The sequence below is a fragment of the Mugil cephalus genome, chromosome 20, assembly GCF_022458985.1.
Source record: "Mugil cephalus isolate CIBA_MC_2020 chromosome 20, CIBA_Mcephalus_1.1, whole genome shotgun sequence".
Taxonomy (NCBI): Eukaryota; Metazoa; Chordata; class Actinopteri; order Mugiliformes; family Mugilidae; genus Mugil; species Mugil cephalus.
The window spans coordinates 7,610,079-7,633,950 of NC_061789.1; the positions used below are offsets into that span (position 1 = coordinate 7,610,079).

General features: G+C 44.4%; 4 protein-coding genes and 1 non-coding gene across 6 annotated transcripts; 1 reads left to right on the forward strand and 4 right to left on the reverse strand.

Moving 5' to 3' along the window:
* Positions 1-608: 608 nt before the first annotated feature.
* Positions 609-2,244, forward strand: trir (telomerase RNA component interacting RNase). Its single transcript, XM_047572921.1, has 3 exons — positions 609-1,461; positions 1,777-1,848; positions 1,927-2,244. Exons 1-3 carry the CDS (start codon positions 1,156-1,158, stop codon positions 2,032-2,034), a joined length of 486 nt encoding a protein of 161 aa, XP_047428877.1. The 5' UTR covers positions 609-1,155; the 3' UTR covers positions 2,035-2,244.
* A 690-nt stretch (positions 2,245-2,934) lies between these two features.
* ubn2b (ubinuclein 2b) lies at positions 2,935-12,118 on the reverse strand. 2 transcript variants are annotated; one of them, XM_047572917.1, is made up of 17 exons: positions 11,379-12,118; positions 10,558-10,686; positions 9,899-10,000; positions 9,474-9,599; positions 9,093-9,199; positions 8,488-8,989; positions 8,334-8,404; positions 8,105-8,234; positions 7,049-7,155; positions 6,844-6,954; positions 6,608-6,751; positions 6,464-6,514; positions 6,335-6,377; positions 4,915-6,210; positions 4,209-4,431; positions 3,734-3,802; positions 2,935-3,498 (listed from the first exon to the last, which is right to left on the reverse strand). In XM_047572917.1, the coding sequence occupies exons 1-17, from the start codon at positions 11,775-11,777 to the stop codon at positions 3,452-3,454; spliced, it is 3,657 nt and encodes a 1,218-aa protein (XP_047428873.1). In that variant the 5' UTR covers positions 11,778-12,118; the 3' UTR covers positions 2,935-3,451. The 2 variants fall into 2 exon arrangements, with proteins under 2 accessions (XP_047428873.1, XP_047428874.1); XM_047572918.1 differs by lacking the exon at positions 3,734-3,802.
* Positions 12,119-13,042: 924 nt separating this feature from the next.
* Positions 13,043-15,846, reverse strand: rpsa (ribosomal protein SA). The gene is made up of 8 exons (XM_047572080.1): positions 15,749-15,846; positions 14,708-14,879; positions 14,503-14,621; positions 14,004-14,249; positions 13,629-13,757; positions 13,393-13,552; positions 13,277-13,297; positions 13,043-13,180 (listed from the first exon to the last, which is right to left on the reverse strand). The coding sequence occupies exons 2-8, from the start codon at positions 14,838-14,840 to the stop codon at positions 13,086-13,088; spliced, it is 903 nt and encodes a 300-aa protein (XP_047428036.1). The 5' UTR covers positions 14,841-14,879; positions 15,749-15,846; the 3' UTR covers positions 13,043-13,085.
* On the reverse strand, positions 14,327-14,466 carry LOC124998538. The gene has a single exon (XR_007111078.1). It is a non-coding gene; the product is annotated as a small nucleolar RNA SNORA62/SNORA6 family (small nucleolar RNA).
* A 1,437-nt stretch (positions 15,847-17,283) lies between the features above and the next one.
* On the reverse strand, positions 17,284-22,622 carry LOC124997977 (mitochondrial glycine transporter A-like). Its single transcript, XM_047572082.1, has 8 exons — positions 22,473-22,622; positions 21,976-22,073; positions 21,290-21,414; positions 21,101-21,185; positions 20,803-20,982; positions 20,181-20,349; positions 18,843-19,003; positions 17,284-18,728 (listed from the first exon to the last, which is right to left on the reverse strand). The coding sequence occupies exons 2-8, from the start codon at positions 21,988-21,990 to the stop codon at positions 18,606-18,608; spliced, it is 858 nt and encodes a 285-aa protein (XP_047428038.1). The 5' UTR covers positions 21,991-22,073; positions 22,473-22,622; the 3' UTR covers positions 17,284-18,605.
* Positions 22,623-23,872: the final 1,250 nt, after the last annotated feature.

Below are 23,872 nucleotides of genomic sequence, written 5' to 3' on the forward strand. Positions count from 1 at the left end.
TTCACCAAATATAATGACACACTTGAAATCAGCTGAACAATTTTGACTTTTTAATTGATGAAGAAATATTTACTGGTACATGAAACAACTATACGCACTGTGTATATAAATGATCGTAAACCCTTTCCTCCCGTTTTTATGTGAACACCCTCAAATTAAAGCAGAGAATCTGCACTTAAAGAATTTATTCATCCCACAGTAATATGACAAAACATTAGGTACGCAAGTGAAAACAAGTACATCCTAACCTGACTCTTATAATGTTACATTTATGTTGAAATAGTGTCAAAATGGTGGTAAATAAGCGGTATTAGCATTTTTCGGAGGATGTAGTTTGTAGAAGAAGCAACTGGGATGAATCCTCTTGAAGAAACTTTAACATGTTGAGGTTTTGTGTCCATTACCGGGATAACAGGTTGAAATATAGCTCAACTATAAATTATATAATATACACATATTTTAGTGCTGTTAATGATTGTATTTCATTGTTCTATTTGACTGAAGTAAAATACGTTTCATTTTTTTTTTAGTTTTGTAATCGTCGTAATTTCCGTTTTATTTTTTATTAAAATCAGTTTCACTTCCGGCACAGCGGGCGCCGCACGCAGACGTGACGTCATCAGAAGAAAGCCAACATGGCCGACCGAAGCTGAGAGGATGTCCACAGCTAGCGATAAGCCTCGGTGAAATCCACAATCCTCCCGTTTTGTGGTGCCGCTATTTGAATTGCGTCGAGCGCAGCGAGTTTATTTTTTCTTATCTCGAATCGTGCCTCACAGGAAGCGGAGGTAGAAGTCTTAAGTTTTGTCCGATAAGGCCTCGGCAAAGCGGGTTTTAGCACCTTAGCATTAGCCACGTTAGCAGGAGAGGCAGCGCCTGCTTTTGTTTTTGTCGTTGTAAAGGTAATGCGTTAAAAGTCGGACCCCGTAAAGCGTTTTGTTTTGTATATTTTACTTCGCCTTATTTTTTTTGGTGATAACCGGGACTGTGGAGACTTTTAGACTTTACCGCAGGTGAAGTCAGACTCGTCCTGGAGTCAGTGTTGTCAGTTGTTTATCCTTTCCACAACAAAGCCATTTAAAAAAAAATAATAAACTGACATATTCTCGCGTTGCGCCTTTGGACTGAGCTTATTTGAACATTACGCCAGGAAACATGGATACAAAGCGCGCACACAAGTCTCAGACTGGCGGTGGTGGTGGTAGTAGTTCTAGCAGCGGTGAGTCCAGCTGCGGCAGCCCCGCGTCCCCCTCGAGCAGCCCGGTCGAGGCGGCGAGCCAAGCCCCGCAGCCCGGCGCCAACGTGTTCGCCAACGACGGCAGCTTCATGGAGATGTTCAAGAAGAAGATGGAGGAGGAGAAGAGGAAAAAAGAGCTGCTGCAGCAAACAGGTGGAGGCGCGAGAGCCACCGAGCAAGGACAGTCATCAGTGGAAAAGAAGGCCCCTCCAGTGACGAGCTTTGTAAGGGGTTTGGCAGTTGTAAGATGAGATAGCTGTAGTCCAAAAAATGAAGCAGAGATCTGGCTCTTATTACCTTTTTTTAATTGCCAGTATTTCGCACTTGAGCCAGTGAATGTGTTGTCCTTGCATTGCAATTGTGTAACAAAAACCAAGTAGTGCAGTAAAGACTAGGGATGCTCCTCTCTTGATGATGGTTTCGCTGGTGGTGCGACAGGAGTCTAAGTGTAGACCTTCTGCTCTGGTGTAGTCTCCTTCATTGGCAGTCCACCTGCAAGGGCTCCTGTAACGGTTTCAGTCTTCTATCCCCTAACCCAGGTGGGGAAGCGCAGAGGCGGGGTGTTCCTAAAGACCGGCATTGTTGCGAAGAAGCAGAAACAGGACTCAGAGGTGAGTGGTGAAAGACCGAATCGATCGCACCCGTTTGAGTCGAAGGCTGCACTCTTGAACTCTATCTTCCCTTTGCAGGCAGAGCCAGGCAAGAGCGATGCTTGGTCAAAGTACATGGCTGAGGTGAAAAAGTACAAAGCCCACCAGTGTGGCGACGACGATAAAACCAGGCCTCTGGTCAAGTAGGCTCCAGAACTTTCAAGGGGGAAAAAAAAAAGAGAGAGAAGCTACAGCAGATCCTGACTCTCTCAAACTGCCACTTCACTTTTAATTCTTTCAGAAACTGCTTTTTTTTTTGTCTTATTTTGCCCTTTGTATTGTCCTTGCCTTGTTATTTGTTGGTTATATGATATGGTTTGAAAAGGTGTTTCATAAACTTGGCATTGATTAAGTATCTTTAAATTTGTCACGTCTGGTTTATGTTAAAATTTCATTTAAACGTAATGATCAGTGACTGTCAAAAGTATTTACTGTACCGGATGTTGCCTTCTTTTTTTCTTTTATTAATGAAGTCGTAATCTGTGTAGTTTGGGGGTTTTTGACCAAAAAATGTTACATAGTTAAAATAGGCTGTAAAATACGTGTTCGAATACTTCACTCCTCAAAGTTTGCACGGTTCTCTTGATCTGATTCAGATCTCCAGGATTTCCCTACATTATTTATTCTTTTTTAAAGTAGACCTGTACAAATTGTGCAGGACGTGCTGCAGAGAAGCATCTCCACAGTGTGATGCTGCCACCACCGTGCTTCAAACATTTATTTTTGTATGTAGAGACTCGGCTGGTAAAGCCGTAGCGATAAATCTTTCACCACCTGGATTTAACTTCAGGGTACGTTTGTGTCGTCCTCTAGATTTATACTTTTCAGTTACCTTTTTATCTTTGTGGAGTTATTCGTAGATAAAAACACTGACTAAGCAGTGATGAACCTCCCAGACAACAGATGGTTTAATACTAAAACCGCCTGAGACTTTGCAATCACTCGTTTTCAATTAATTGACATCACCATGTCAAATATTTAAATAAAAAATCAAAAAAAAAAGGGGGAAACATCCAGGAGGTGACTTGTAAATAAACAATTTCTCCATTTTAGGGAAAGGTTTTAATTAAAAGTCGACTTGAGTTCTATACAGAAACAAATTCAAGTACAATGAAAATGTGTACAGCTCTCATTTAAAAAACAAACCAAAAAAAAAAAACAAATAAGAAGCTCAAATTGAACAATTTGCAGTTTACATTTTCATACAGGCATCAGTAATAATTACATTATGATTATAAACAGCACCGAGTCGACACACTGACCATGCATCAGAGAGGGAGACGTACAAAAGGCACACAGTCCGGCAAACCAAGCGCTCATTCACACAAACACACACACACTCGCCTATAAATCCCATTCATTCCTCCTCCCCGTCCACAGTGATATCGGTCTATGTTGTAAACATTGATGATCTGTATTTGCCATTTTTGATTTAACAGTTCTATGAAGTATTTAAAAGTTATCAAATTGTTTTTTTTAAAAAAAGCTGATAAAGTTGTAGCCCGGTCTGTCCCTCTGTCACACAAACGCCGTCCCGACGTCTCATCGCGGGGCGTCAGAATCATCATAGCGTCTTCCTCTTTGCGTCTCCTCCTTGGCTTTGACTGACATCTGCACAGAGAACTGGAGCGTCAGCGAAAGCTTCGCAAGAGACGAAAATAACCACACAAGGAAAATAAAATAAAAATAAAAAGGCATGCTGCCACCAACAGACGAGCAGAGGACGGGGGAAAACAAAAATAAGGGACAACCCCGAGACGGAAAACACGGGACACTTGGAGACGGAGAGAGAGAGAGGCAGGAGATGTGGAGCAGGCTTTGAGGTGGAGGGAGGGTCAGATTTTACCTGAGAAAGCGAGCTGCAAGTGAGGAGGCAGAGCAACCTGAGACCCTGACTGGAGACTCTTATACAGATCTGAGGAGACAGGACAGGGCGACAAGAGACGAGGGGGGGGAGGGGGAAAAAAAACAAATGTGAGGAGAAGAATGAGGGCGGGAGACGGGAGTGAAGGAGGCAGAGGTAGCGACGGCCACACGGAGAGGAGGTAGAGACAGAGACATGAGGCCAAGATGAGGGAAAAGTTGGAGAAGTAACCAATTGGTAAAGAAGGGAGAAATTTGGGAAATTAAGCATAATGGAATAATTACATCAAGCTTACATTCAGACACAGGATATGGTGATAAAACATGATGCTCTAACGACATAAAACAAAGCCTACAACAGGGGAACACACACGCACACAATCTGCCCGATATTAATTAATCAAACGAAGCTGATTTGCACCGGTTAACGAGCGTAACGTGAAGTGTGCGTCACTCACTCTGCGTCAGGGTGGAGAACGAGGCGTTGCTACTGGCTGCGGAGCCGCCGGCCGTCGAGCTGGAGCCTCCCGTGCCCAGCGAGGGCAGGTTCAGCAGCTGGGGGAACTGGAAGGGCAGGGACACGGGCACCAGGCCCCCCAGCATCCCGAAGCCCAGCGGGAGGGAGGGGGCCGAGCCGAGCAGGCCGCCTCCGCCGCCGCCGCCGCCCCCCGCCGTGGAGACCTGAGCAGAGAACAGGCGGTCAGACGGACGTGTAAACAAAACAAACTCGTCGTTGAGCGCCGGAGAAAACCGCTGCTAGGCAACAGCTCCAGAGGCTGACGGAGACGTGACGAAAGACGGAGGACACTGGGGTTGTTAACATTCGTTTTCGAGTTATTACAAAATGATACACAACTAGAATATGTACAGATCAGCCATAACATTATGACCGGTGAATACCACTGAAAACCCCTTATCTATTATATATAGCTTATATGTAGCATGCTGGGTGTGTTCTGATTATTTTTTAATGTTATTTGAAATTTCCCGGTAAAGCTAGTTAGTTGGTGGTTTTAAACTTATGACAGATCAGACCTCATATTAAAAAAAAAAAAAAAAAAAAATTGTGAATACCACAAGAGGGCGCCATTGAACACAAAACATAAATCGATTTTTAAACAGAATCAAATCCACAGACGATTCATTTGGCGCCGTTTAACAAACCTGCGGCAGCTGAGACGAGACCGACGACGACGACGACGGGACAGACGCGACCGGCTTCGCCCCCTGAGGTGTCCCGCCCCCGGGCCTCTGACGCTGTCCCGGGGCGACAGAGGCCACCGTGGGGGAGGCACTGGATCCTGAATGCTTGCTTATGGATGAGGAGTTAATAAGGCTGGTGTTGGTGGTGCTGTTGCTGGGCGTCTTCTGGCCGCCCGGAGGAGCGTAGCTGCCTTGCCCCGGCTTGGTTGCTCCTCCCTGGGCCCCTGAGAATGGCAGGCGGTACACCGCTGGGCTGTTGGGGGGGTACTTATGCAGGGTGGGGTTTGCCTGAGACCTGGGAGTCAGGGAGATGGAGGGCGAGGCCGAGGTGGCGGCGGTGACGACGGGGTTCGGGGTGCGGGGGGTGAGTTTGACGATGGGGGGGATGCTGCTGTGGGCGGACTTGGTGAGGGTGGCGTGCATGGGGGTGATGAAGTTGGACTGGGGACGTGGTTGGACGCCGGGGAGCGTCTGGGAGAGGGAGGGGGAGGCTTTGCTCTGCGGGGTCTGGGGGAGTCGAGGCGCCTGGAAGGTTTTGGGAGCCATGAGGGAGGGCGACGACGAGAGGGTGAGCGCCCGCGACTGGGGAGACGTGAGGATGAGAGTGTCACTGCCGCCCGCTTTGTTATTATTGCTGCCTTTGAGGAGGACCGACGTGGGGGCGGACACCCCCGTCTTCGACCCCGGGGGCACCAGCGGGGACGCGGTGGGCGGCGGACGCGGCTTGGGCGCCGGCGCCGAGGCAGGCATGTTGGCTTTGGCCACGCCCACGCCCAAAGGTCTCTGAGCGTTCAGAACGGAGAGTCTGTGCGCCGCGCCCTTCACGACCCCCATCCCGTCCACCCTCACCGAGGACGCGGCGGAGGACGTGATGGACAGCGGCCGGCACAGAGGGGTGGAGGAGGACGAAGAGGTAGAGATGTAGTGAGGTGTGCCGGAGCCGGGAGTGCTGACGGAGTTCTTCTTCTGCTGCTGCTGCTGCTGCTGGATGAGCGGCGAGCTGTGGAGGCCTGAGGTGTTGGCGCCGGTCTTGGACGCGTCCGGGGACGGGGGGCTGTCCCCCTGGGCCAGGCCCTTGGCCGCGTTGCCGAGGATGGCCAGCGCCTGGGAGATGGAGTCCAGGGAGGGGGCCTCGTCCAGGGAGTCGAGACATATGGGCTCGGCCGGCGTCGGAGGCGGTCGCTTGGCGACCTGAGCACCTGAGGGGGAGGGGGCGACGGTCGCTTGAGGCGCGGCCCGCTGAACCCACACAGACTCCTGAGGACACAGACAATTACACCAAACATTTAATAACTCACCTGTAAAAGACTGTTTAGAATTTATTTTAATGGTTTTCATGGTTTATTTTCAAGCAGGGCTGGATTCGTAAAAAACGTCTAACCTTTGGCTTGGCCTTGGGAGTAGAAACCATCTTTTTCTTTGCCCTAAAGGAGAAAAAAAAGACAAAATAAAGCTGTAAGAAGCGACACAAGCTACAAGTTATGAAGAGAAATTTGAAATAATGACTCACGTGTAGCCTGTGAGGTGACCGTGCACCATGATGCTCTCCTTGAAGAGCATCCTGTCGACAAGAAACAAAGGGAAACATCAGAAGTGTGACGTTAAAACGGTAAAGTGACCTGAAGTCGGTTGACGTCCACACACACACACACACCTGGCCTGCATCCAGCCCTTCGGCCACAGAGGTTTGACCTCGGTCTCCATGAAGGCTTTGAGGTAGTCTTCCAGAGACAGCGTGTTCTTCCCTTCCAGCTCGTAGCAGCCCAGCTTCACACGCACCAAGTTACACAACAACAACCTGGAAGGCAACGCAACAAATCTAAATAATTAAAATGTGTCCTTGAGTCCCCATTTCAAACCGTTTCAAAGAGAAATTCGCCTCCTATCGACCTGAGTTTGTCGTCCCAGATGAACTTCTTCCTGGGACCCATCACTCTCTTCCCTGGCTTCTCCTCATCATCGTCCTCGGACCCGTTCTTCTCTCCCTCCTCGGACTGCTGCCTGCGAGCACAGAAATAAAAAAACAATAAATAAATGTCATACATCCAAACAGCCGCCCCTCCTTCAAAATAAGAGCGCCGGAGGAGCCGCTCACTTTGCCACTTTAGCGATGCAGTCCATATTGTAGCGGGCGATCTGCTCCGGCATCACGCTGCACACGGCCAGCTTCAGCTTCAGCAGCGGCGTTCGAAGGCGGTCGTCCTGAAGGCGGCGGAGAGAGACACACAACACGCGGTGAATACAGGACAATAAAAAACAGTGGCTCTTACACATATGGGAGAAAATAAACCTCCAAACAAACATAATTTGTGCCTAAAACATTTGTGCTAGATTTAAAACAATAATAACTTTGATCATGAATATGTTACGTCAACTCAGATTGTTGTTTGAAAAATGGGTCATTTTCTAGTTTCGCAAGAAACCAGAAAGAGATTAGTCCACATGTGAGGGAGAAGATAACAGAGGTACGACTCTATGAACGCTATCAGTCTGTGGTCGTCCTCAAGAATAAGAAACGCTAAAATTAGCTGGGAAGTTATAGACCAGAGCTATTCAGCTAACGTCCTGTGGGTCAGATCTAAATCCAGATCCAGATCCAGATCCGGTGAATATGCAAACTCCACAGTGCATGTGCCGCAAATGACAGACACGTCACTTTCCAACGAGAAGCGACGGACGTTTGACACATTTGACAGCTCAATAAGGACCGGACTGATAAGTATTCACACAAAACCGACCACGTTTTTCTGCCCTGGCTCAGTCAAGGAAGTTTAAATCACACAGAACATTAGCTGGTTATGTTTCTCTCAGATGAATGTGACTTTTTTTTATTAAACCTGAAGCTAGTTATGTTTTTTTTTTGCAATTTCTTGCACAAAAAGCTAACACGTGCTGTTTATAAACCCTGACATGCATGTCCCTACAAGAGCTGTGATTGGTCGGCTTCATAGTGGCGTGTTTCTGCTTTAGTGTCGACTGTTTTGGATCAATAAATATGGACCACGCCGAGGAAAGTTTAACTGAAGAGGTTTGGAGTTTTTCGTAACTCGTCTACTCAGTCGCTGTTGTTGAAAGTGAAGCAGGAAGTAGAAAAGTTTTTACAGAGAACCACAAATCTCAGACTTCAATCTGCGGTGCAGGGGCCACGTACCTGTATGTTGAGGCTGAGCTTCTTAAGGCGTTTGAGCAGAGCTTCTTTATTGCAGGGAACGAAGGCCTCCAGGTGAGAGTAGACGGCTGAACGCACCTCTGAGGACTGTTCCTGGACCTGCAGCTCGATGCTGACACACGAGAAGACGACGTTTGTTACGAGCGTTTCAATCTTATCCTGTTATTTATTTATTCATTTAAACAACAAACAAAATCTAAATGCTACTAACTCGAGTAGGATGTTGTTCATGTCCAGTGTGAAGAACTTCTTCCTGCCCTCTTCATCGAACAGACGAGACGCCTGAAGAAACACAGACAACACCCGTTAGCGTTCACGTTTCAAGACACCGTCCCTCTTAAAGCGGCGAATGCCGGACGTCGTACCGCTCTCAGGTCTTCGATGCGCTTCGCGAGCGGGCCGGGGAGTCCGCTGGGAAGAGGAGGAGGAGGAGCCATCACGCCGCCCTGCGACACCCTCACGCCTCCCGCTTTATGCCCCATCCCGAAGGAGCCGTTCTCCCCCTGCGCCGGGCTGCCCGGCTGGGGAGAGTCCAGCATCCCGAAGTCCAGGTCGCCCATCATGTCCTGCAGCACGTCGTTGTTGGTCGAGCCGAGCAGCGACATGACGGACGGGTCGGCGGACAGGTCGGCCATGTTGCAGTCGGCGCCGGCGCCCGTGACCTTGGTGTGGGCGTTGAGGAGCGCGCTGCTGGCGTTGGGCGCTTTGGCGTTGGGCCGCGGCAGCACGGCCGACCCTACGTTCTTCTTGCGCATCTCCTCCTTCTCCCTGGTGAAGCGGCGCAGCATGTTGGCGAGGTGGATCGAGTCCTTCATCAGCTTCTTCCTCTTCTTCTTCTCCGGCCGGTGAACGTTCAGGGCGGAAACGCTGCCGGGAGAGAAGAGGTTTAATGAATCCACGGTGAACGCAGAGACGGCAAACTCATGTGAATTTAGCCTCCTGGAAAAACGAGGCAAACATCAAACCTCACCCAGGCTTTGGTACTTTGTTCTTTCTGGGTTTCTTCTCCTCCAGAATTCCGCCGTCTTGCTTTTTCCTGCGTTTTTTAATCACCCGTTCTTCTCCGTCCTTCATCTTCTACAAAAAATCAACCAAAAACAGCGTTGTTAGTTTAACGCGATCAGTATCTGGGTTGTTATATTAGCTGTAACTCCTAACACAATGAATTAATAAGGGTTAAAGTCGAGATTCTCAGCTTTAATTTGACGTGTTCACATAGAAACAGGAGAAGATGTGTAGAGGGGCTTAAAAGTGATTGAACAAATTCACCTACTGTCAGAAATGACCTGAAAACTCCTTTAAGTTTTGACGGGTGAGTGTATGTGGATCCGATCACATGTGCTTGACAAACCTTGAAATGGTTGTCGTCTGCGTTTTCTCCCTCGGAGTCGGACGCTGCTCTGAACTGCAGAGTTCCTGTGTTGATGTAGAAGCCTCCGTGTTTCGTGGTGAGAGAAGCCGGCACCAGCTCATCGTACTGAAAGGTCGGAAGAATTAGATTTTCTTCTATTACTACAACAACATCATGATGAAATTGGCTGTTTTAATACACAATAATATCAAAAGTAACAGTCAAAAGTTTTGGCACATCCGCTCATTCAATCAAATAAGAAAGTGTCCAAATATTTAACTTGTGGTGTAGATATTCGTGCAAATGGGTTTTCTATTAGTATACAAAGAATCTGTGCCATTTAAATTCTCATTTTTACCCCACTGTGACTATTTCCACTGCATGTGCAACACGTGCAGGTAAAAACAAATCGGAGTAAAACTCACGGCCTCTGAATTGTCTATGAAAGGGTCGGTCTCGTCGTAGCCGTAGCCGATGTCGATGAGGTCCTGCATCCGGTCCTTTTTCTTCTTCTTTGGGGCACCACCCTGAAAGCGGCGAGCAAACAGAAGGATTAGAAGATAAGAAAAAAAAAAAAAAAAAAAAACAGCATGCCAATAGCACCACGGAGCATTTTGAATAAAAGTAAACCAACTTATCTGGACACGTTTCAAGAGCATCTGTCGCAGCAAAGCTCTGAACGTCGTCCATAAATACATGAGGTGACGTGTGTGGCAGAAACAAATCTCACTGAGCAGTAAAGACCTCGTCAAGACTGAAATTATTTGCATTTATTGTTGTCGTGAAGTAAATTTCCACTGGAATTTGCCGAGTCTCAAATACCGATCATTCCCCTCGATCAAGACCAACCAAGCTGGATAGTTTGCATTTTTTTATTTTTTTGGATCACGATCATAGCGAATTATTTCTGGATAATATCCTGGACAACATTTTTCACTGTTGCAAGAATAATAAAACATGTTTGCATAAAGCCAGAATATTTGTTTTTTGCTTTTTAATAATCTTAAAATGTATTTTTTTGTAAAAAACATGCAATCCATTGACGATCCCAACATAAACAAGGGATTTCGGACTATTCACTCACATATTTGCTCTCAAATTTCCTGGCTATCGCCTCCACCTCCCGCCGCTCCTTGTCGTCGTCAGCGAAGGGGTCGCTGGGGTCGAGCGGAGGAGCGAGTCCTTTGGGTGCAGCGGAAACGGGCGGCTTCACCTGAAATTAAATGATTTTCATTTTAAATTAAATCAAATGGAGCAGGATAATTTAGAGGTGAATCATAACGTTTGGAAGAGACAGACACTCAAATAAAGTTCACAAAAATTAAACATGTTAATTGGGTGGGGAAACTTTCCAGGAAGCTCGATCACAACCACACTGACACTTTGTGAAGGTTGTGGCTTTAAGCGTTTTGTTTAAAATTACCGAGAAAAGAAGTCGACTTATCTACGTTTTCAGTTTGTTAACAGGTGGAACAGGAACAGGTGTCGCTACAACTCAAAACTACCATATATACTAAATATATTATTACATTTATTTAATCAGTGAGGTAAGATAAATAACAGAAACACTTTTATCTTAATTCAAGTTTAACTGTGAATGAATTTACACCTTTCTAGTAGTTTTATTTAATGTTAATTTACATATATAAATATAATTTAATGCAGGTCATTTTATAATGCACCTGTTCCCACTAGTGTACCTAATGTTTTGGCCAAAGGTTAATTTAGGATAGTTCAACTTCTGCTTTACACACACATTTAATGAGATTTTTTTGGTTTCATTATAACTCTAAGGTAATAATAAGCGTAAAAGTGGTAATTAATATTAGTTTCTAACTAGTAATAACAGGTTTTTGTGTGAAGTGAACAGGCCCCGTGTCTCCACCATGCTTGTCTTCCTCTAACCTGTGAGACGCTGGAGTTGTTGACCAGTTCCCCGTAGTTGAACTCGGAGGACCCCCGCTCATTGGGCTCGGCCAGAGGGAGGGTGAGACGGACGGTGGCTTTCCTCTCCGCGGACTCCGCGTCGCTTCCCTTCGTCGTGTTCCCAAACAACCCACCACCACCTCCACCTACACCTCCGCCGCCTGACCCGACCGCCCCCGCCGCCGCCGCCGCCGCACCTCCACCTCCATCTTTCCCAAAAGTGATATCGACGACGGCCTCATCTTCGCGGCGCCGCTTCTTGCCGGAGTCCGGCGACGAGGTGCTGGTGGTGGCGGCGGTGGTGGAGGACGAGGAGGCGGCGGTGGGGGTGTTGAAGGATGAGATGGTGACGAAGGGCACTTTCCTCGGCTCTGCCATTTTTCACGCTTTTCCGTCCGACGACCGGGGCGAACAAAACAAGGGAAGCCGCCACACTTCTTGCGAGCCGCCGCCGCTGCCTGGAAATCTAACCAGGAGATGGTCGACAACTACAGCTAGGTAGCTACTTAGCTTCCTCAGGATGAGTGCTGCAGGCAACACAATCACTTTTATCTCCGCTTCGGCCGTTTCAATCCATAAAGTATTATCCCCTGCACGGGCCCCGTCGCCTACGAGGGACTTAAACTGTAGAAAATCGCAGTTTTGAGTGCTTCCATGAAACTGGTGGTTAGCTACCGCAAAGAGGGTTCAGAAGTAGCCATCTTGATCATTATTATCATTATTCAGAGGCTGCCTGGGCGTGCGCGACGTGAAAAGAAACCGGAAGTCGGGGAAGAGAGGGAGCCGCGTTCGACCAATGGGAGCGCAGGAACACGCCCACTTGACCGACACGCGCCAACATGGAGGAGATGGCGGGATGTCCGTGAACGCATCTGCTGCGTTCTCCGACGGTAGGAATTTATGATTTTACTCAATAAAATGCAAATTAGAAATAGATAAAAATGTTCATTGTCATTCATAAAGACAAAGTAATACAATTAAAACGGAAATTTGCCATTTTTAAATGTCTATTAAAATAATATTTATTTTTAATTATAAAATTATACAGTCTTCATATATGTGCCATGTTGTTTTAGCAGCATATAGTTAATCCTGAAAATGTGTATATGAACAGCACATTACATATTGTCTCATAAATTGCCTAAATTTCAATTTTTTTTTACCATTACAATAAAAATGTCAATGTGCTTACTAAAAATTTTTCATGTTCAAATATGACTTATGCAATTAATACGATTGATTTATTCTTCCTTACTTTAAGCTGTTCCCTTCAGGTGTCACCACAGTGAATCATCTGCTTCCAGTTCACAATGCATTTCCTATCTTTCATAGTTGTATAAACTACTAGGGCTTTGTGAGAACTACAATGAACTTTTATTCTCTAGTGTGAATTAGGTCTGTATATTTAGTGATAACATGATTATAACATGTTGACATGCAGTAGGGGTGTGTATTTAGTCTGCGACAACACTCTGGTTATGAAATTTCAGTGATTTGCTTTTTCTAGACAACCACATACACTGGTTTCCCCACAAAGGTTCATTAGAGCATAGAAGTCTATTTCAGGTCCACCAGCTTTATTACTTTCCATTTCCTTACAGCAGACAACCATTCATAAATATCAAATGAACAGAACCACAGAGTCAAAGTGTAAAAAACACTTTTATTGTTGCCATAGTCAATGACTTAAGACCAGTCTGCGGTGGCACCACCCCAGTCGGAAGCCTGAGCAGTGGGGGCGGAGGACCAGTCCTCTGTAGCAGGCTGAGTGCTCCAATCCTCTGCAGAGAGAGAAAAAAAATTACCGTTATAAACACTACACACATGGAAAAACTATACACATGGAAGTGTGATCATATAAACTCAGAATACTTCACCTGTTTTGACAGCTGGGGCAGCTGAAAGAAAAGAAGTTTACAGTTATTAAACATGTCACAAGATATTGCAGAAGTTCACAGAAATGAGTCGGAGCAAACAGACAAACCGATCTCACCTGCAGGGAACTGCTGAATGGGCACAGATGGAACTGCAACACCCTCGGACCAATCGGCCACCTCGGGCTGAGCAAACTCAGCTGCAGGAGCGCTCCATTCTCCCTGGAACTCCTCCTTAACTCCAGCCTTCTCAGCTGCAGCCTGTTCCTCCTTCTCAATCTGCAAAAATTAGGCACAAAAAATGAAGCAGGACGTTCAACTTGTCTATACGTAAACTTCAGCGCACACTGCTTACCTCTTCAGGGTCCCTGTAGAAGTACAGATCAGGCATGACCTCCCATGGGTGCTCCCTGGAGATGGTTCCCCTCATCCTGAGAACCTCCCTGGCCAGCATCCACCACATCAGACCCACAGAGTGGTGACCCTGAAACAGATAAACATTTATTAAGTCTGTATTATGATCCCTTATGTCTTATGTCATAAGTATTGCATGTTTTTAGGAGTTTTGTGGCAAGACCTTAACCAATAGACCCTCATGTGGGTTAGGGAAAATGAGTTAAAGACCTGGCATCTTTATTTAGCACACGTCCTACACCCCGCACTACACAGACAAGATAGCGCCGGGCTCTAACGGTGTGCAGGATGTTTATTAAAGTTTGACCCGTCTCACCTTGTTGTTGCAGGGGATGGCGATGTCCACGTATCTGAGTGGGGAGTCGGTGTTGCACAGAGCGATGGTGGGGATGTTGACGTAGGAAGCCTCAGTCAGTGGCTGATGGTCGGCGCGAGGGTCAGTCACAATCAGGAGGCGGGGCTCTCTGAAAGCAGCCTGGATCTGATTGGTGAATGTACCGGGGGTGAAGCGGCCGTGGAAGGTGGTGGCGCCGGTGGCGGAGGCGAACTTCAGCACTGCTCTCTGAAATGGGCAGAGTTTTTAAGTTAAACTCAAGATCTTAGCTATGATCATAGGATTTAACTTTATGGTACATTTTAAAGTGTGGCTCAGGTCACTATCAAACCCCAGTCATGGGACAGTCGTCCTCATGGTGTTAGCGAAAACCCGGCCGGCTTACTCTCGCACACTTCCGACACCTGAACACCGACGTCGGTGCCCGGCTTTAATAGTGTGCATAAACTTAAACCTATCACTAGTTTTACCAGTTCTCTACCTGTCCAGTGTTCCTGGAAGAGATGACGCACACATCGGCTGGGTTTTCAATGGCAACAATAGCCCTGGCTGCAAGCAGAAGCTTTTCCCAGGTCTTCTTCAGGTTTATGATGTACACACCTGCAGAGGGGAGAACCACGGTTTAAAAGAGAGTCCTGGGATGTTATTCTGTTTTTTCTGGATGCCGACACCAATGCACCACTCACCGTCACTTTTCCTTTTGTAGACGTAGTGATCCATCTGGAAGTCCAGGTTGGTTCCTCCCAGATGGGTTCCTGCAGCCAGGAACTTCAACACATCCTCCTCCTTCATTTGAAGGACATCCAGACCTCCGGACATCGTGACCGCTTTCCCTGCGTTACGAGTTTAGTGGGAGAGCTGGGGAAAGATGGATGAAATGGACATCAATCAATTGTGGGCTTGTTTTCACCAAAGTACTTACAATTTATACTCAGACACCAGCATTTGTTTTATTATAAACACGACTTTTGAGCACGTTATCAGAACAGTGGCCCAATCAGATTAAGGGTAAAGTAAACCTTTCATAGATAGATAATATAAAATAATCTAAACCCTTAATCCGTTTGGTTTTCTCTGGAATAAAGGCATTCTTTTCGCTTTATGTGGGGTAAACTATCACAAACATGGAGTGCATGCATTTTGCCAAACTCATAAAAAGTACATTTGAGGTTTTGAAACTCGTTAAAATATCAAGGAATTCATTTACTGTCCATGCACAGTCAGATTTAAGACACAGACACTTAAACTGGGTGATCACCGTTTACAAAACTGTATATAATAGTATAATATAATAATCGGTCACAAAAATTCTTCGTTGACCCATTCAATCGTAAAAAAAAGGCACGTTACCTTAAATGCTAGAAGCTAAAAGGGCCAATATAGCTTTTAATGTGGACAAAAAAGCAGTGGTTTACGGTATAGCGTTATTATACACCGACAGACCCAGTTCTTGTTTCTTAACTGCTTTTATTCGCGTAACTGGCGACTATTAATGGGTATTTTAGACTTGACGTTAGCGGAACACAGCGACAGAAACGCGTGTTCGCGGCTAGCCAGTTAGCTGCGCGCGTTAGCAAGCGCTAAACCCTTAAAAATACACGAATTAACGCTCAAGAGTTCGGACTTGTGCTGCTCTAGTGTGAGAACAATTACTGATACATCATTCAGTTTGGGTATTTTGTCTGATTTCATGCTTTGAAACGGGAAAAATAACCGTTTAAACTCACCACGAAACAACGCCGTATGGAAGTCAGACCACACGGTGAAAAGAGGACGCTAGCAGGAAATGACGTAGTATTTATAGAGCGTTTCCGGGCTTGTGATTGGTCCAAATTACGTGAGTCGAAAGCAATGGTTGAAAGATTGCACTTCCGGATTGTGGCCACTCGGTGGGGCGCTTTCGCCGTGTGCTGTTTGTGGAGAGGTAACTGGAGGTCGGTTCGCCGGGATATCCCATATTAAGACAATGGCTGATGGAAAGACCATATTAAGACAATGCTGAGACGTTGACTTCTCGGTTAAAGACTGACCTGTGTTGCAAGTATATTTGCTAGAGATAAAGAGTTCCAGGCAAAAGGGGGTCATAATATGTACACAGTGACACAATATGTTCAGAAATTATCTCAAATTGCAGAAATTGTGTATTTTATGGTGCAGGTATGGTTGCAGGACAGCTGTGCATGAAGACTGAGCAGACACATGTAGGTTAACCGGCCGTGCAGTTAGGATTAATGTCATGGACGCGAGAGGCGATGGATGTTACAAATCCATCGGCTGGAAACAAAACTTATTGAATTATTTTCCAGGAAAGAAAACAAAGGTATTGATTTAATCATGTGATGGAGCTCATAAGTGGTTCAAATAAAATAAGCTTAGATGTGACACTGTAGTAAATGGAATAGTAAAGCACAGAATAGGAATTTGTCAAAACTTGTGAAAGCATATGCGTTCTAATATAGAAATACCAAACCCTCCTTCATGACAGTCAAAAACTGTGTCAGGAAAGTGGTGATTTAACTATATGACAGTGTTTCTGTTAAAATGGGGTTGTCATAACGATGCTGAACACCGTAACCTTCCTGAAGATAAGTGCAGGACGGTTGTGTGTCCTGTTTTTGTAATGAACTGTGATCTACATGTTACTGATGAGGCCTGCGTTGCATACATTTTCAACATAATAAAGAAGTTTATGAATTCAGTGATCTGCAAATCCAGTATATTTATTCCAAATCTTTCTAAATCCACTTAATCTTGAATTGACGCATGTCTCACGCTACCACTCCTTGTTCTCATTTCCCTTTTGATGTCACTGCACCACTCCCCCCCCTGTGTTACTTATCTCTGTGATAAGTCTTTGGCCGCCGTGTCCTCGCAGAGCCTTGTAATGTGCTGAGCAACAGATCTTTGAAAAGTCTTGGAAGTGCTTCTTTTACCCCGTTGTTAATTATTATTATTATTTACTAATTAATGAGAGGGAAAGGAACAACTGAAACACTTTTATTTTTAAAAGAATACGTGTATATTCTTGTTGAATTCGTAAAGTATGTGTTATTTATTCCTTGAGCTCCACAGACATAAGATAAAAATCAAGTTTAGCTCAACATAGGTGTCTGTTATGTCACAGTGACCCCTGCCCACCATGACACCAGATATGTACCATGTCATGAAAAAATTGCTGCAACGTTTCAGAGGTCAGCCCTCGCGCATAATGAGAACGCTGAATCATTTACTCTCAGGTTGCACTTGAAATAAGAACCAAGAATATGTCAGATGCATTTTTATTTTCTTCTGTAAAGAGGTGAAATGTGTTAATAAGGGTTTAAGACACATTAAATACCAAAATATTTACATCACACGTGAGGCACTAATAATCAGAATAAATAAAACTCTGTTACATACACGGCTGAAAAGGCGGATGGTCAATTTAATCTCGCAAACACCAAAGTGAAAACACATTTCTACAAAGTAATGTCAGTTAATAACATAAATATTCACCCCGTTAATGTCCGTGACCTAATTATTAAACAGGGGTCCAGCTAATTGTTGGTCTTCTCACGACGGATCACAGAGCTGCTGCTCAACGTCAAGCCCCGACTTCATAAGTCACTGACTCTGTGTGAGACAAACTATAGCAAAACTGGGTCCATTCCCATGCAAAAATGCTGAAAACCGGTAATAATAGAGCAGAAATAGCGAGGAACAAACATGAGCAGAAACTAGAGTTGAGAAATCTCAGGAGCCGTCTGGTTGGTAGTCAATCAGAAGACAAACAACGGGACACTCGGGGGGCAGTTGTCTGACCGTTATTGAAATGGAGATATTCTGAGTGTCTCTCATGGCTCTAGTTTAAAGACATCTTGTTGTCTTTAAGGTCCAGTCACTGGTTAATAAGCGTTTCTGTCTACAAATACACCTTGAAGACATTTGAGCACCAATCCCAAGTCAGAGGATGGAGAAAAGAAATGTTCACTGAACATAACCTGGAGTTCAGTTAAATTCAGGTGGTGATGGAGGACACCAAGGCACCTAGGACAACTAGGAAAGAGTTAAAGTCTTCACCAGCTGTTGGACGGGTTCTTCACCATTCAAAGAGAAACGTAACCTCGACTTGAGTTCACCCAAAAACATGTTGGGAAGACTAGACGCTACGTTTGTCGGGGGCCATCCTCACTGTGAAGCATGGAGGTGGCAGCATCACGACCTCTTTTACAAGCAAAAATGGAAAAAAACATTAAAAAACAAAATGCTTTTTAAAGGCACAGAGAGCTTCAAATTATAGCCGGGGTTAAAGATCTCGACAGAAGCTGTAATCTGGGACAAATGTCTTCATACACGTCCCTAAAACTTTCACAAATTGTGAGAAAAGTCTTCAAAGGTTAAAAGTCTGTTTCCTGAACCTCCAGCCAAGGAAAACCGTTTTTATACAGCAGACATTCATCTCATCAAGCTTCCCGATTCTCCTTCGACGCTCTTATGAGCTCCTCTACACGTTACAGGTTCCTTCCCGTGAACCTCTAACACTCGTCACTCCGACTTTACTTCTTCTTCTTTCTTTCTTTCACAAGGTTCTCGCCGCGCTCCCTTTCAGGACTTGAGTCCGATGTGCGCCATCATCTGCTCGTACACGGTCCACGCCATGGCGGCCATCATGGTCCTCCGCAGGGAGCGAGGAACTGCCCCTCTGAAGAAGCCCTGGACTCCGTGTTCCTTTAGAAAAGGAGACATCAGATATAATCATTAACAGTTTATCCTGCAGCGCAGATAAAAATAGAACGATAATAAAACACGTTTGCCCCGGGGAGAACTGAGCGAAATAGCTACCATATAGATGTATCTGATGGCCTCGGCCGTCCTCAGCTGTGGATTCACTTGAACATGTGTTTTGACCACGTCGGCAGGTTGAGTGATCAGGGAGGCCAGAACGCCGGCCAGGAGCCCACAGCTGAAGTTAGCCACCGGGGCCGAAGGAGAAGAGCTGATCTCTGCAAGAAAGAGAGAACGAACACTTAAATCAGAGGTTTTCAATGTTTTTCAGGCCAAGGACCCCAAAACTGATGGAGAGATTAAGTAGGGACCCCCTACATACTACATGTGTTCTATATTGAATTAGTGCCATTTATAAATATACATTATTATCTGCCTTCAATAGTAAGTTATTCGAATAATACACAGGTTCAAATGCTATTTTTTAAATTTCAATCTAAGCCTCCTGTACATAATAGGCCACGCCCCCTATCACTACTGTGCCAATCACAACGCTGCATGTTACAAACTGACTATATGACACTAATGACAAAACATTTAGTTTAAAGTTAATTTTAACTGTCAATCTGTCAATTATTTTCCTTATCTGTCAATTATATATATATATATATATATATATATATATATATAAAATTATTTTCTTGACAGTTTTAACTTTAAACATAAAACACCTACTAAAATATGTTGGATTGTCTTGTTAATGTGTATTTGTGTAAGAAATTGTGGGCAACAAACGTGGCAAATTTGTGGGGGAAAATTAAAAAAAATATATAAAAAAAATGTCTGATCAACCAAAGATTTTGTGACCCCGCCCCCCCTGCAGTACCTCCGCAGACCACTAAAGTTCGTGGACCCCCTGTCGTGGACCCCCGGTCGAAGACCTGCGATTTAAACGGTCGTCATGAAGACGGCGCCATCACTGGGCGGTCGCTCTAAGGGGCCGACCCAGGCAATTCTAAAATGATCGGAAGTCAAGACCCTTTGTAGTTGTTTATTTTAGGCCCAGGAGCACATCTCTGTATCTCTGTGCGTTTCCATGGAAACTGGCTACTGTGAAAGCTGCCAAAAAAACCCCGGAGGAGAAGATGGAATAACAGAATCATGTGACTAAACATGTGCGCTGCATGAAAGAACTTTACTCTGGACAATAAATTCAGCCAGAAAGCAATCTGTAAATTATGTAATGTGGGTATTTGGAGAGGCGGTGGTAGTAAGATATCGTTAGTTAATACTAGCAACTCCATTCAACACAAGGAGAGGAAATTTTGTTGATTTAAGATTGGACCGGGACTCAGGACAGGAAATACTCAATACTGAAAGATAAGTATTAGTACAGTGGAGCATTAAAACTTGATGGGGACATCCCTGTGTTTGTCCATCTGGGTCTGTGTTTACCTTTGGGCAACGAGGCTTTGGTCTGAGTGTAGAACATGACGTAGATCCCGGAGAAGGGGACGTCTCTGAGCAGGGTGGCCATCAGACCGGAGAACAGAGCAGCAGGGCCTTCGGTCCGGCAGACACTGCGCAGAGCTCCGGCTACACTCCCGTAACTGTACCTGCCGCACTAACACAGAGAGGACGCGGAGTTTAGGTCAATGCACGCACAGAGATCACAATGACAAACAACACACTGAAGTAAAAGGGCTCATTTAAACAGAGCATTTGCATTTTTTTTCTTCAATTCTTCTTAAAACAAGAAGGAAAATCTGTTCTGAATTATGTATCTCTATGTTTTAAAAATAAAATGCAAAGTCTCCAACACTTAAACACCAGAGAAGAGAGGCCACATTCACTACAACCTTGCCAGTTCATTAGGTACACTAGTGAACACGATCTAATGCAACAGCCCTGCACTAAATCCTTCTTTATTACTGTTATAACGTTCACTTTGTTTAACTAAAACTGGGTTACTGAAGTAATAGGAACATGTGTCTCTGTAATATTAGAATGCATTCCCTTCTTTTACTAGTGTACCTAATGAACTGGCACGTGTGCTCACACAGTATCGGCTGCTTACTTCAAAGCGCGTCTTGATGACAGTGACCGGCAGCATTATGACGCCCGCCACCGTCCGAGCTCCACCTCCCAGCAGCACGGCCTCCACGGCTCCGGGGCTGCCCTCCGGGAAGTAGTGCTGCTTCAGAGTGTTGTAGGTGCTGAAGTAGATGCCGACTCCTGGGATGGTCCGGGCGAAGGACTGGGGGAGCACACAGATGAGAAAAAAATAGATGATTAAATGGCTCAGGCACAAACAAAGTGGACGTCTGAGAAAAATGATGCCGTGAGAAGTGTAAGTGTCAGTAAGACGTTCTAACCGGTGAAACCCCCTTCCAGAGGCCCAGCAGCTTCTCAGTCCGCACCACGCTGAGGAGCATGGACACCATGCCCACTCTGCCCGACCTGGAACGACGGGCAAACATCCAGATAAAGCAGTTGTAATCAGTCAAACAACAAACGGTTTCAATAAATTGATTTGAGGCATGCGGGTCCGAGAGGGTAATTACCCCGGCTGCACGCCGCTCTGCAGCGTCTGCAGACGGGTCTTGACCAGGTCGAGGGGCTGGAACAGCAGCGTGGAGCAGGTCCCGCTCAGGGAGCCGCACATGAAGGCTTTGATTGCCGGGTGAGCCTGAGGGATGGGGATGAGTTTCACTTATAATGCACATGTACAAACCAGATGTAGCACCACAGAAATATCTGCAATAAAATCCTCCACGGCAGTTTGATTTAGCATAAAAACGTGCATTTTATAGATTTTACTGAAGCTTTATTTGCACTACGACAACATATGCAGATTATTTAGGCTTATTTTTTTTTAATGCTGTACATATTTTTTTACTGAACGCATTGTTAAATAGTAATTTTGTCCATAGGAAGGTGACACTGGCCTCCAAAGAGGGGAGTGTACAAATAAATGTTTTACTTGTCCTATTTTCTTTTTTATATGAAACATGAGGCATAAAACTTTGATGCAAGCAAAGAAGAAAATTACGTTTTCACAATCTCTTAAAAAAAAAAAAAAAAAGTTAACAGCTGCATAACAAAAGAATTTGATCTTAATTATCCGGCTGCCAGGAAAATCATTGAGCATTTTAAGGGACGTCCTGACGAGATACTTATGGAGGTCATCTCCAGTAACTACTACAAAGTAAATAAACGTGTAAATACGTGTTCCCGCTGCCAAACTCACCAGTGACAGTTCCATAATTCTTCAGGACGATGAATATGTTTTATCCAAGACACAAAAATGTAGGTTGATCCTCTCCCTTTTGAATGCTGCTGCTCAATCTAAAACAGGATTAAAAAAAAAAAGTCACAAACTGGCCTTTTGGAGGAGGAGGACGATGCATGCGTGCAGTCCTGCAGTCTGAGCCAGGGAAGGTAAACGCAGATCTCTAAATAGACAAACCAGATGACCAACGCTGCGCTTCCCATTAGTGACCACCAGACACACAACACGCAGCTACTCATTAACTCACCAAAGGAATTATTGTGCAACACGTGAGAGACTAATGCTGTAAGCGTGGATTCATGTTCTTACTACATAAGACGATAACAATATAAATGTCATTTATTTATTTTTTTAAATACAACTTTTTTTACCAGAATTATGAATTTTGTGCTACTGCTATCGTTTTCAAATAAGTAAATGTTCCTGTTTCAGAAAATTAAAAAGCGAAGACGAACCTTAAATTATTTACTTCCAGCTTTGTCTCCGTCGAGAACCAGCAACAAAATACTTTATCACCTCCTGTAACAGGCTGTGAAAGTCTTGCTATAAAATAAAAAGACCTCCCATTGAAACTCAGACCGGCCACTTCCTGCTTGAGTCGACGTAAGCCGGTCGAAACCACACCCCCAAAAAAGAAGGCCTCTGATTGGCTGGCCGCCGGTCTGACGTTTCACGCATATTACACACGTGCACCCTGGTTGGCTGTAGGAGAACGTGACAGGTGAAGCGGATAAACTGATGTTTTTAACAAAAAGACGAACTCTGAAACATCTGAAACGCTGCAATGTGGACTAATGAAGACAAAATTATTTGTCAGAAATATTCTTCAATAAATGGAATGAAATTAACTATCTCTCTATATTTTTTTAAAAAAAGTATTCTCTGGTATAGTTGCTCATGGCTTCATCCTACAACAAGATAATGACCCAGAACTTTAGTCCAAGCTAAACCAGAACCACCTCAGGATGAAAACAAGATGGAAAGCTTGAAAACGTGGAGTGGCCCGTGTCCCCAGTCTCTAGACTTTAACCCCATGGAGGTGGTTTGTGATGAACTGGACAGAAGAGTGAAAGGACAGCGTCCTACAGGTGTCACACGTTTCCCCCCCAGCTCTAACCTTAACCCTAATTTCTGGAACAAAACTGGGACGAACTGTCTTTGATTTCCAGTTTAGAAAGAGGGAAAGTCACAAGTGTGTTCACACAGTAAATCAGCCAAAGTTACTTTGACGAGTTGAAAGTTTAGAATATATTTTGGGTTATATATTGCTTCCATGTTTTATTTATTTATTTGTAACTTCAGTTGTTTATTTGGTCTATGCTTTAATTTCAGAGTAAGAGACATTAAAAAATTAATACATTTCAATAACAAAAGAAAGAAATAAAGTGTTCTAAAACTTATATTACAATGTATTTTATATAAAGATACATACATAATATCCTTTTTGTAATATATCCTATATTTAAATCAATATTTATGATTTTATATAAAATATTTTATTACATTTTTTCAAAAAATATAATTTATTACATATATATATATATATATATATACACATACACAATGCATAAAGGTAAAAGGTGTAATTTTATTCTGTATAGAAAATAACTTGTAATAAATGCTGTAAAAAAATAAATTTAGTTAATGTAAACAAAATGCACCCACAATCATTGTGTCATCTACAAACATTAATGAAATTAGTAAAAACTTGGTTCAGTTTTATTAACTGTCCCAATCAACAGTTATTGTATTATTAATGCAATGTTTACCCTACTTTGGAAAATGTTTAGATTTTATAGAGAAGATTGAAAGATAATAGCATGAAATAAAAGTACTGAAAAAGAAATGCAACAGA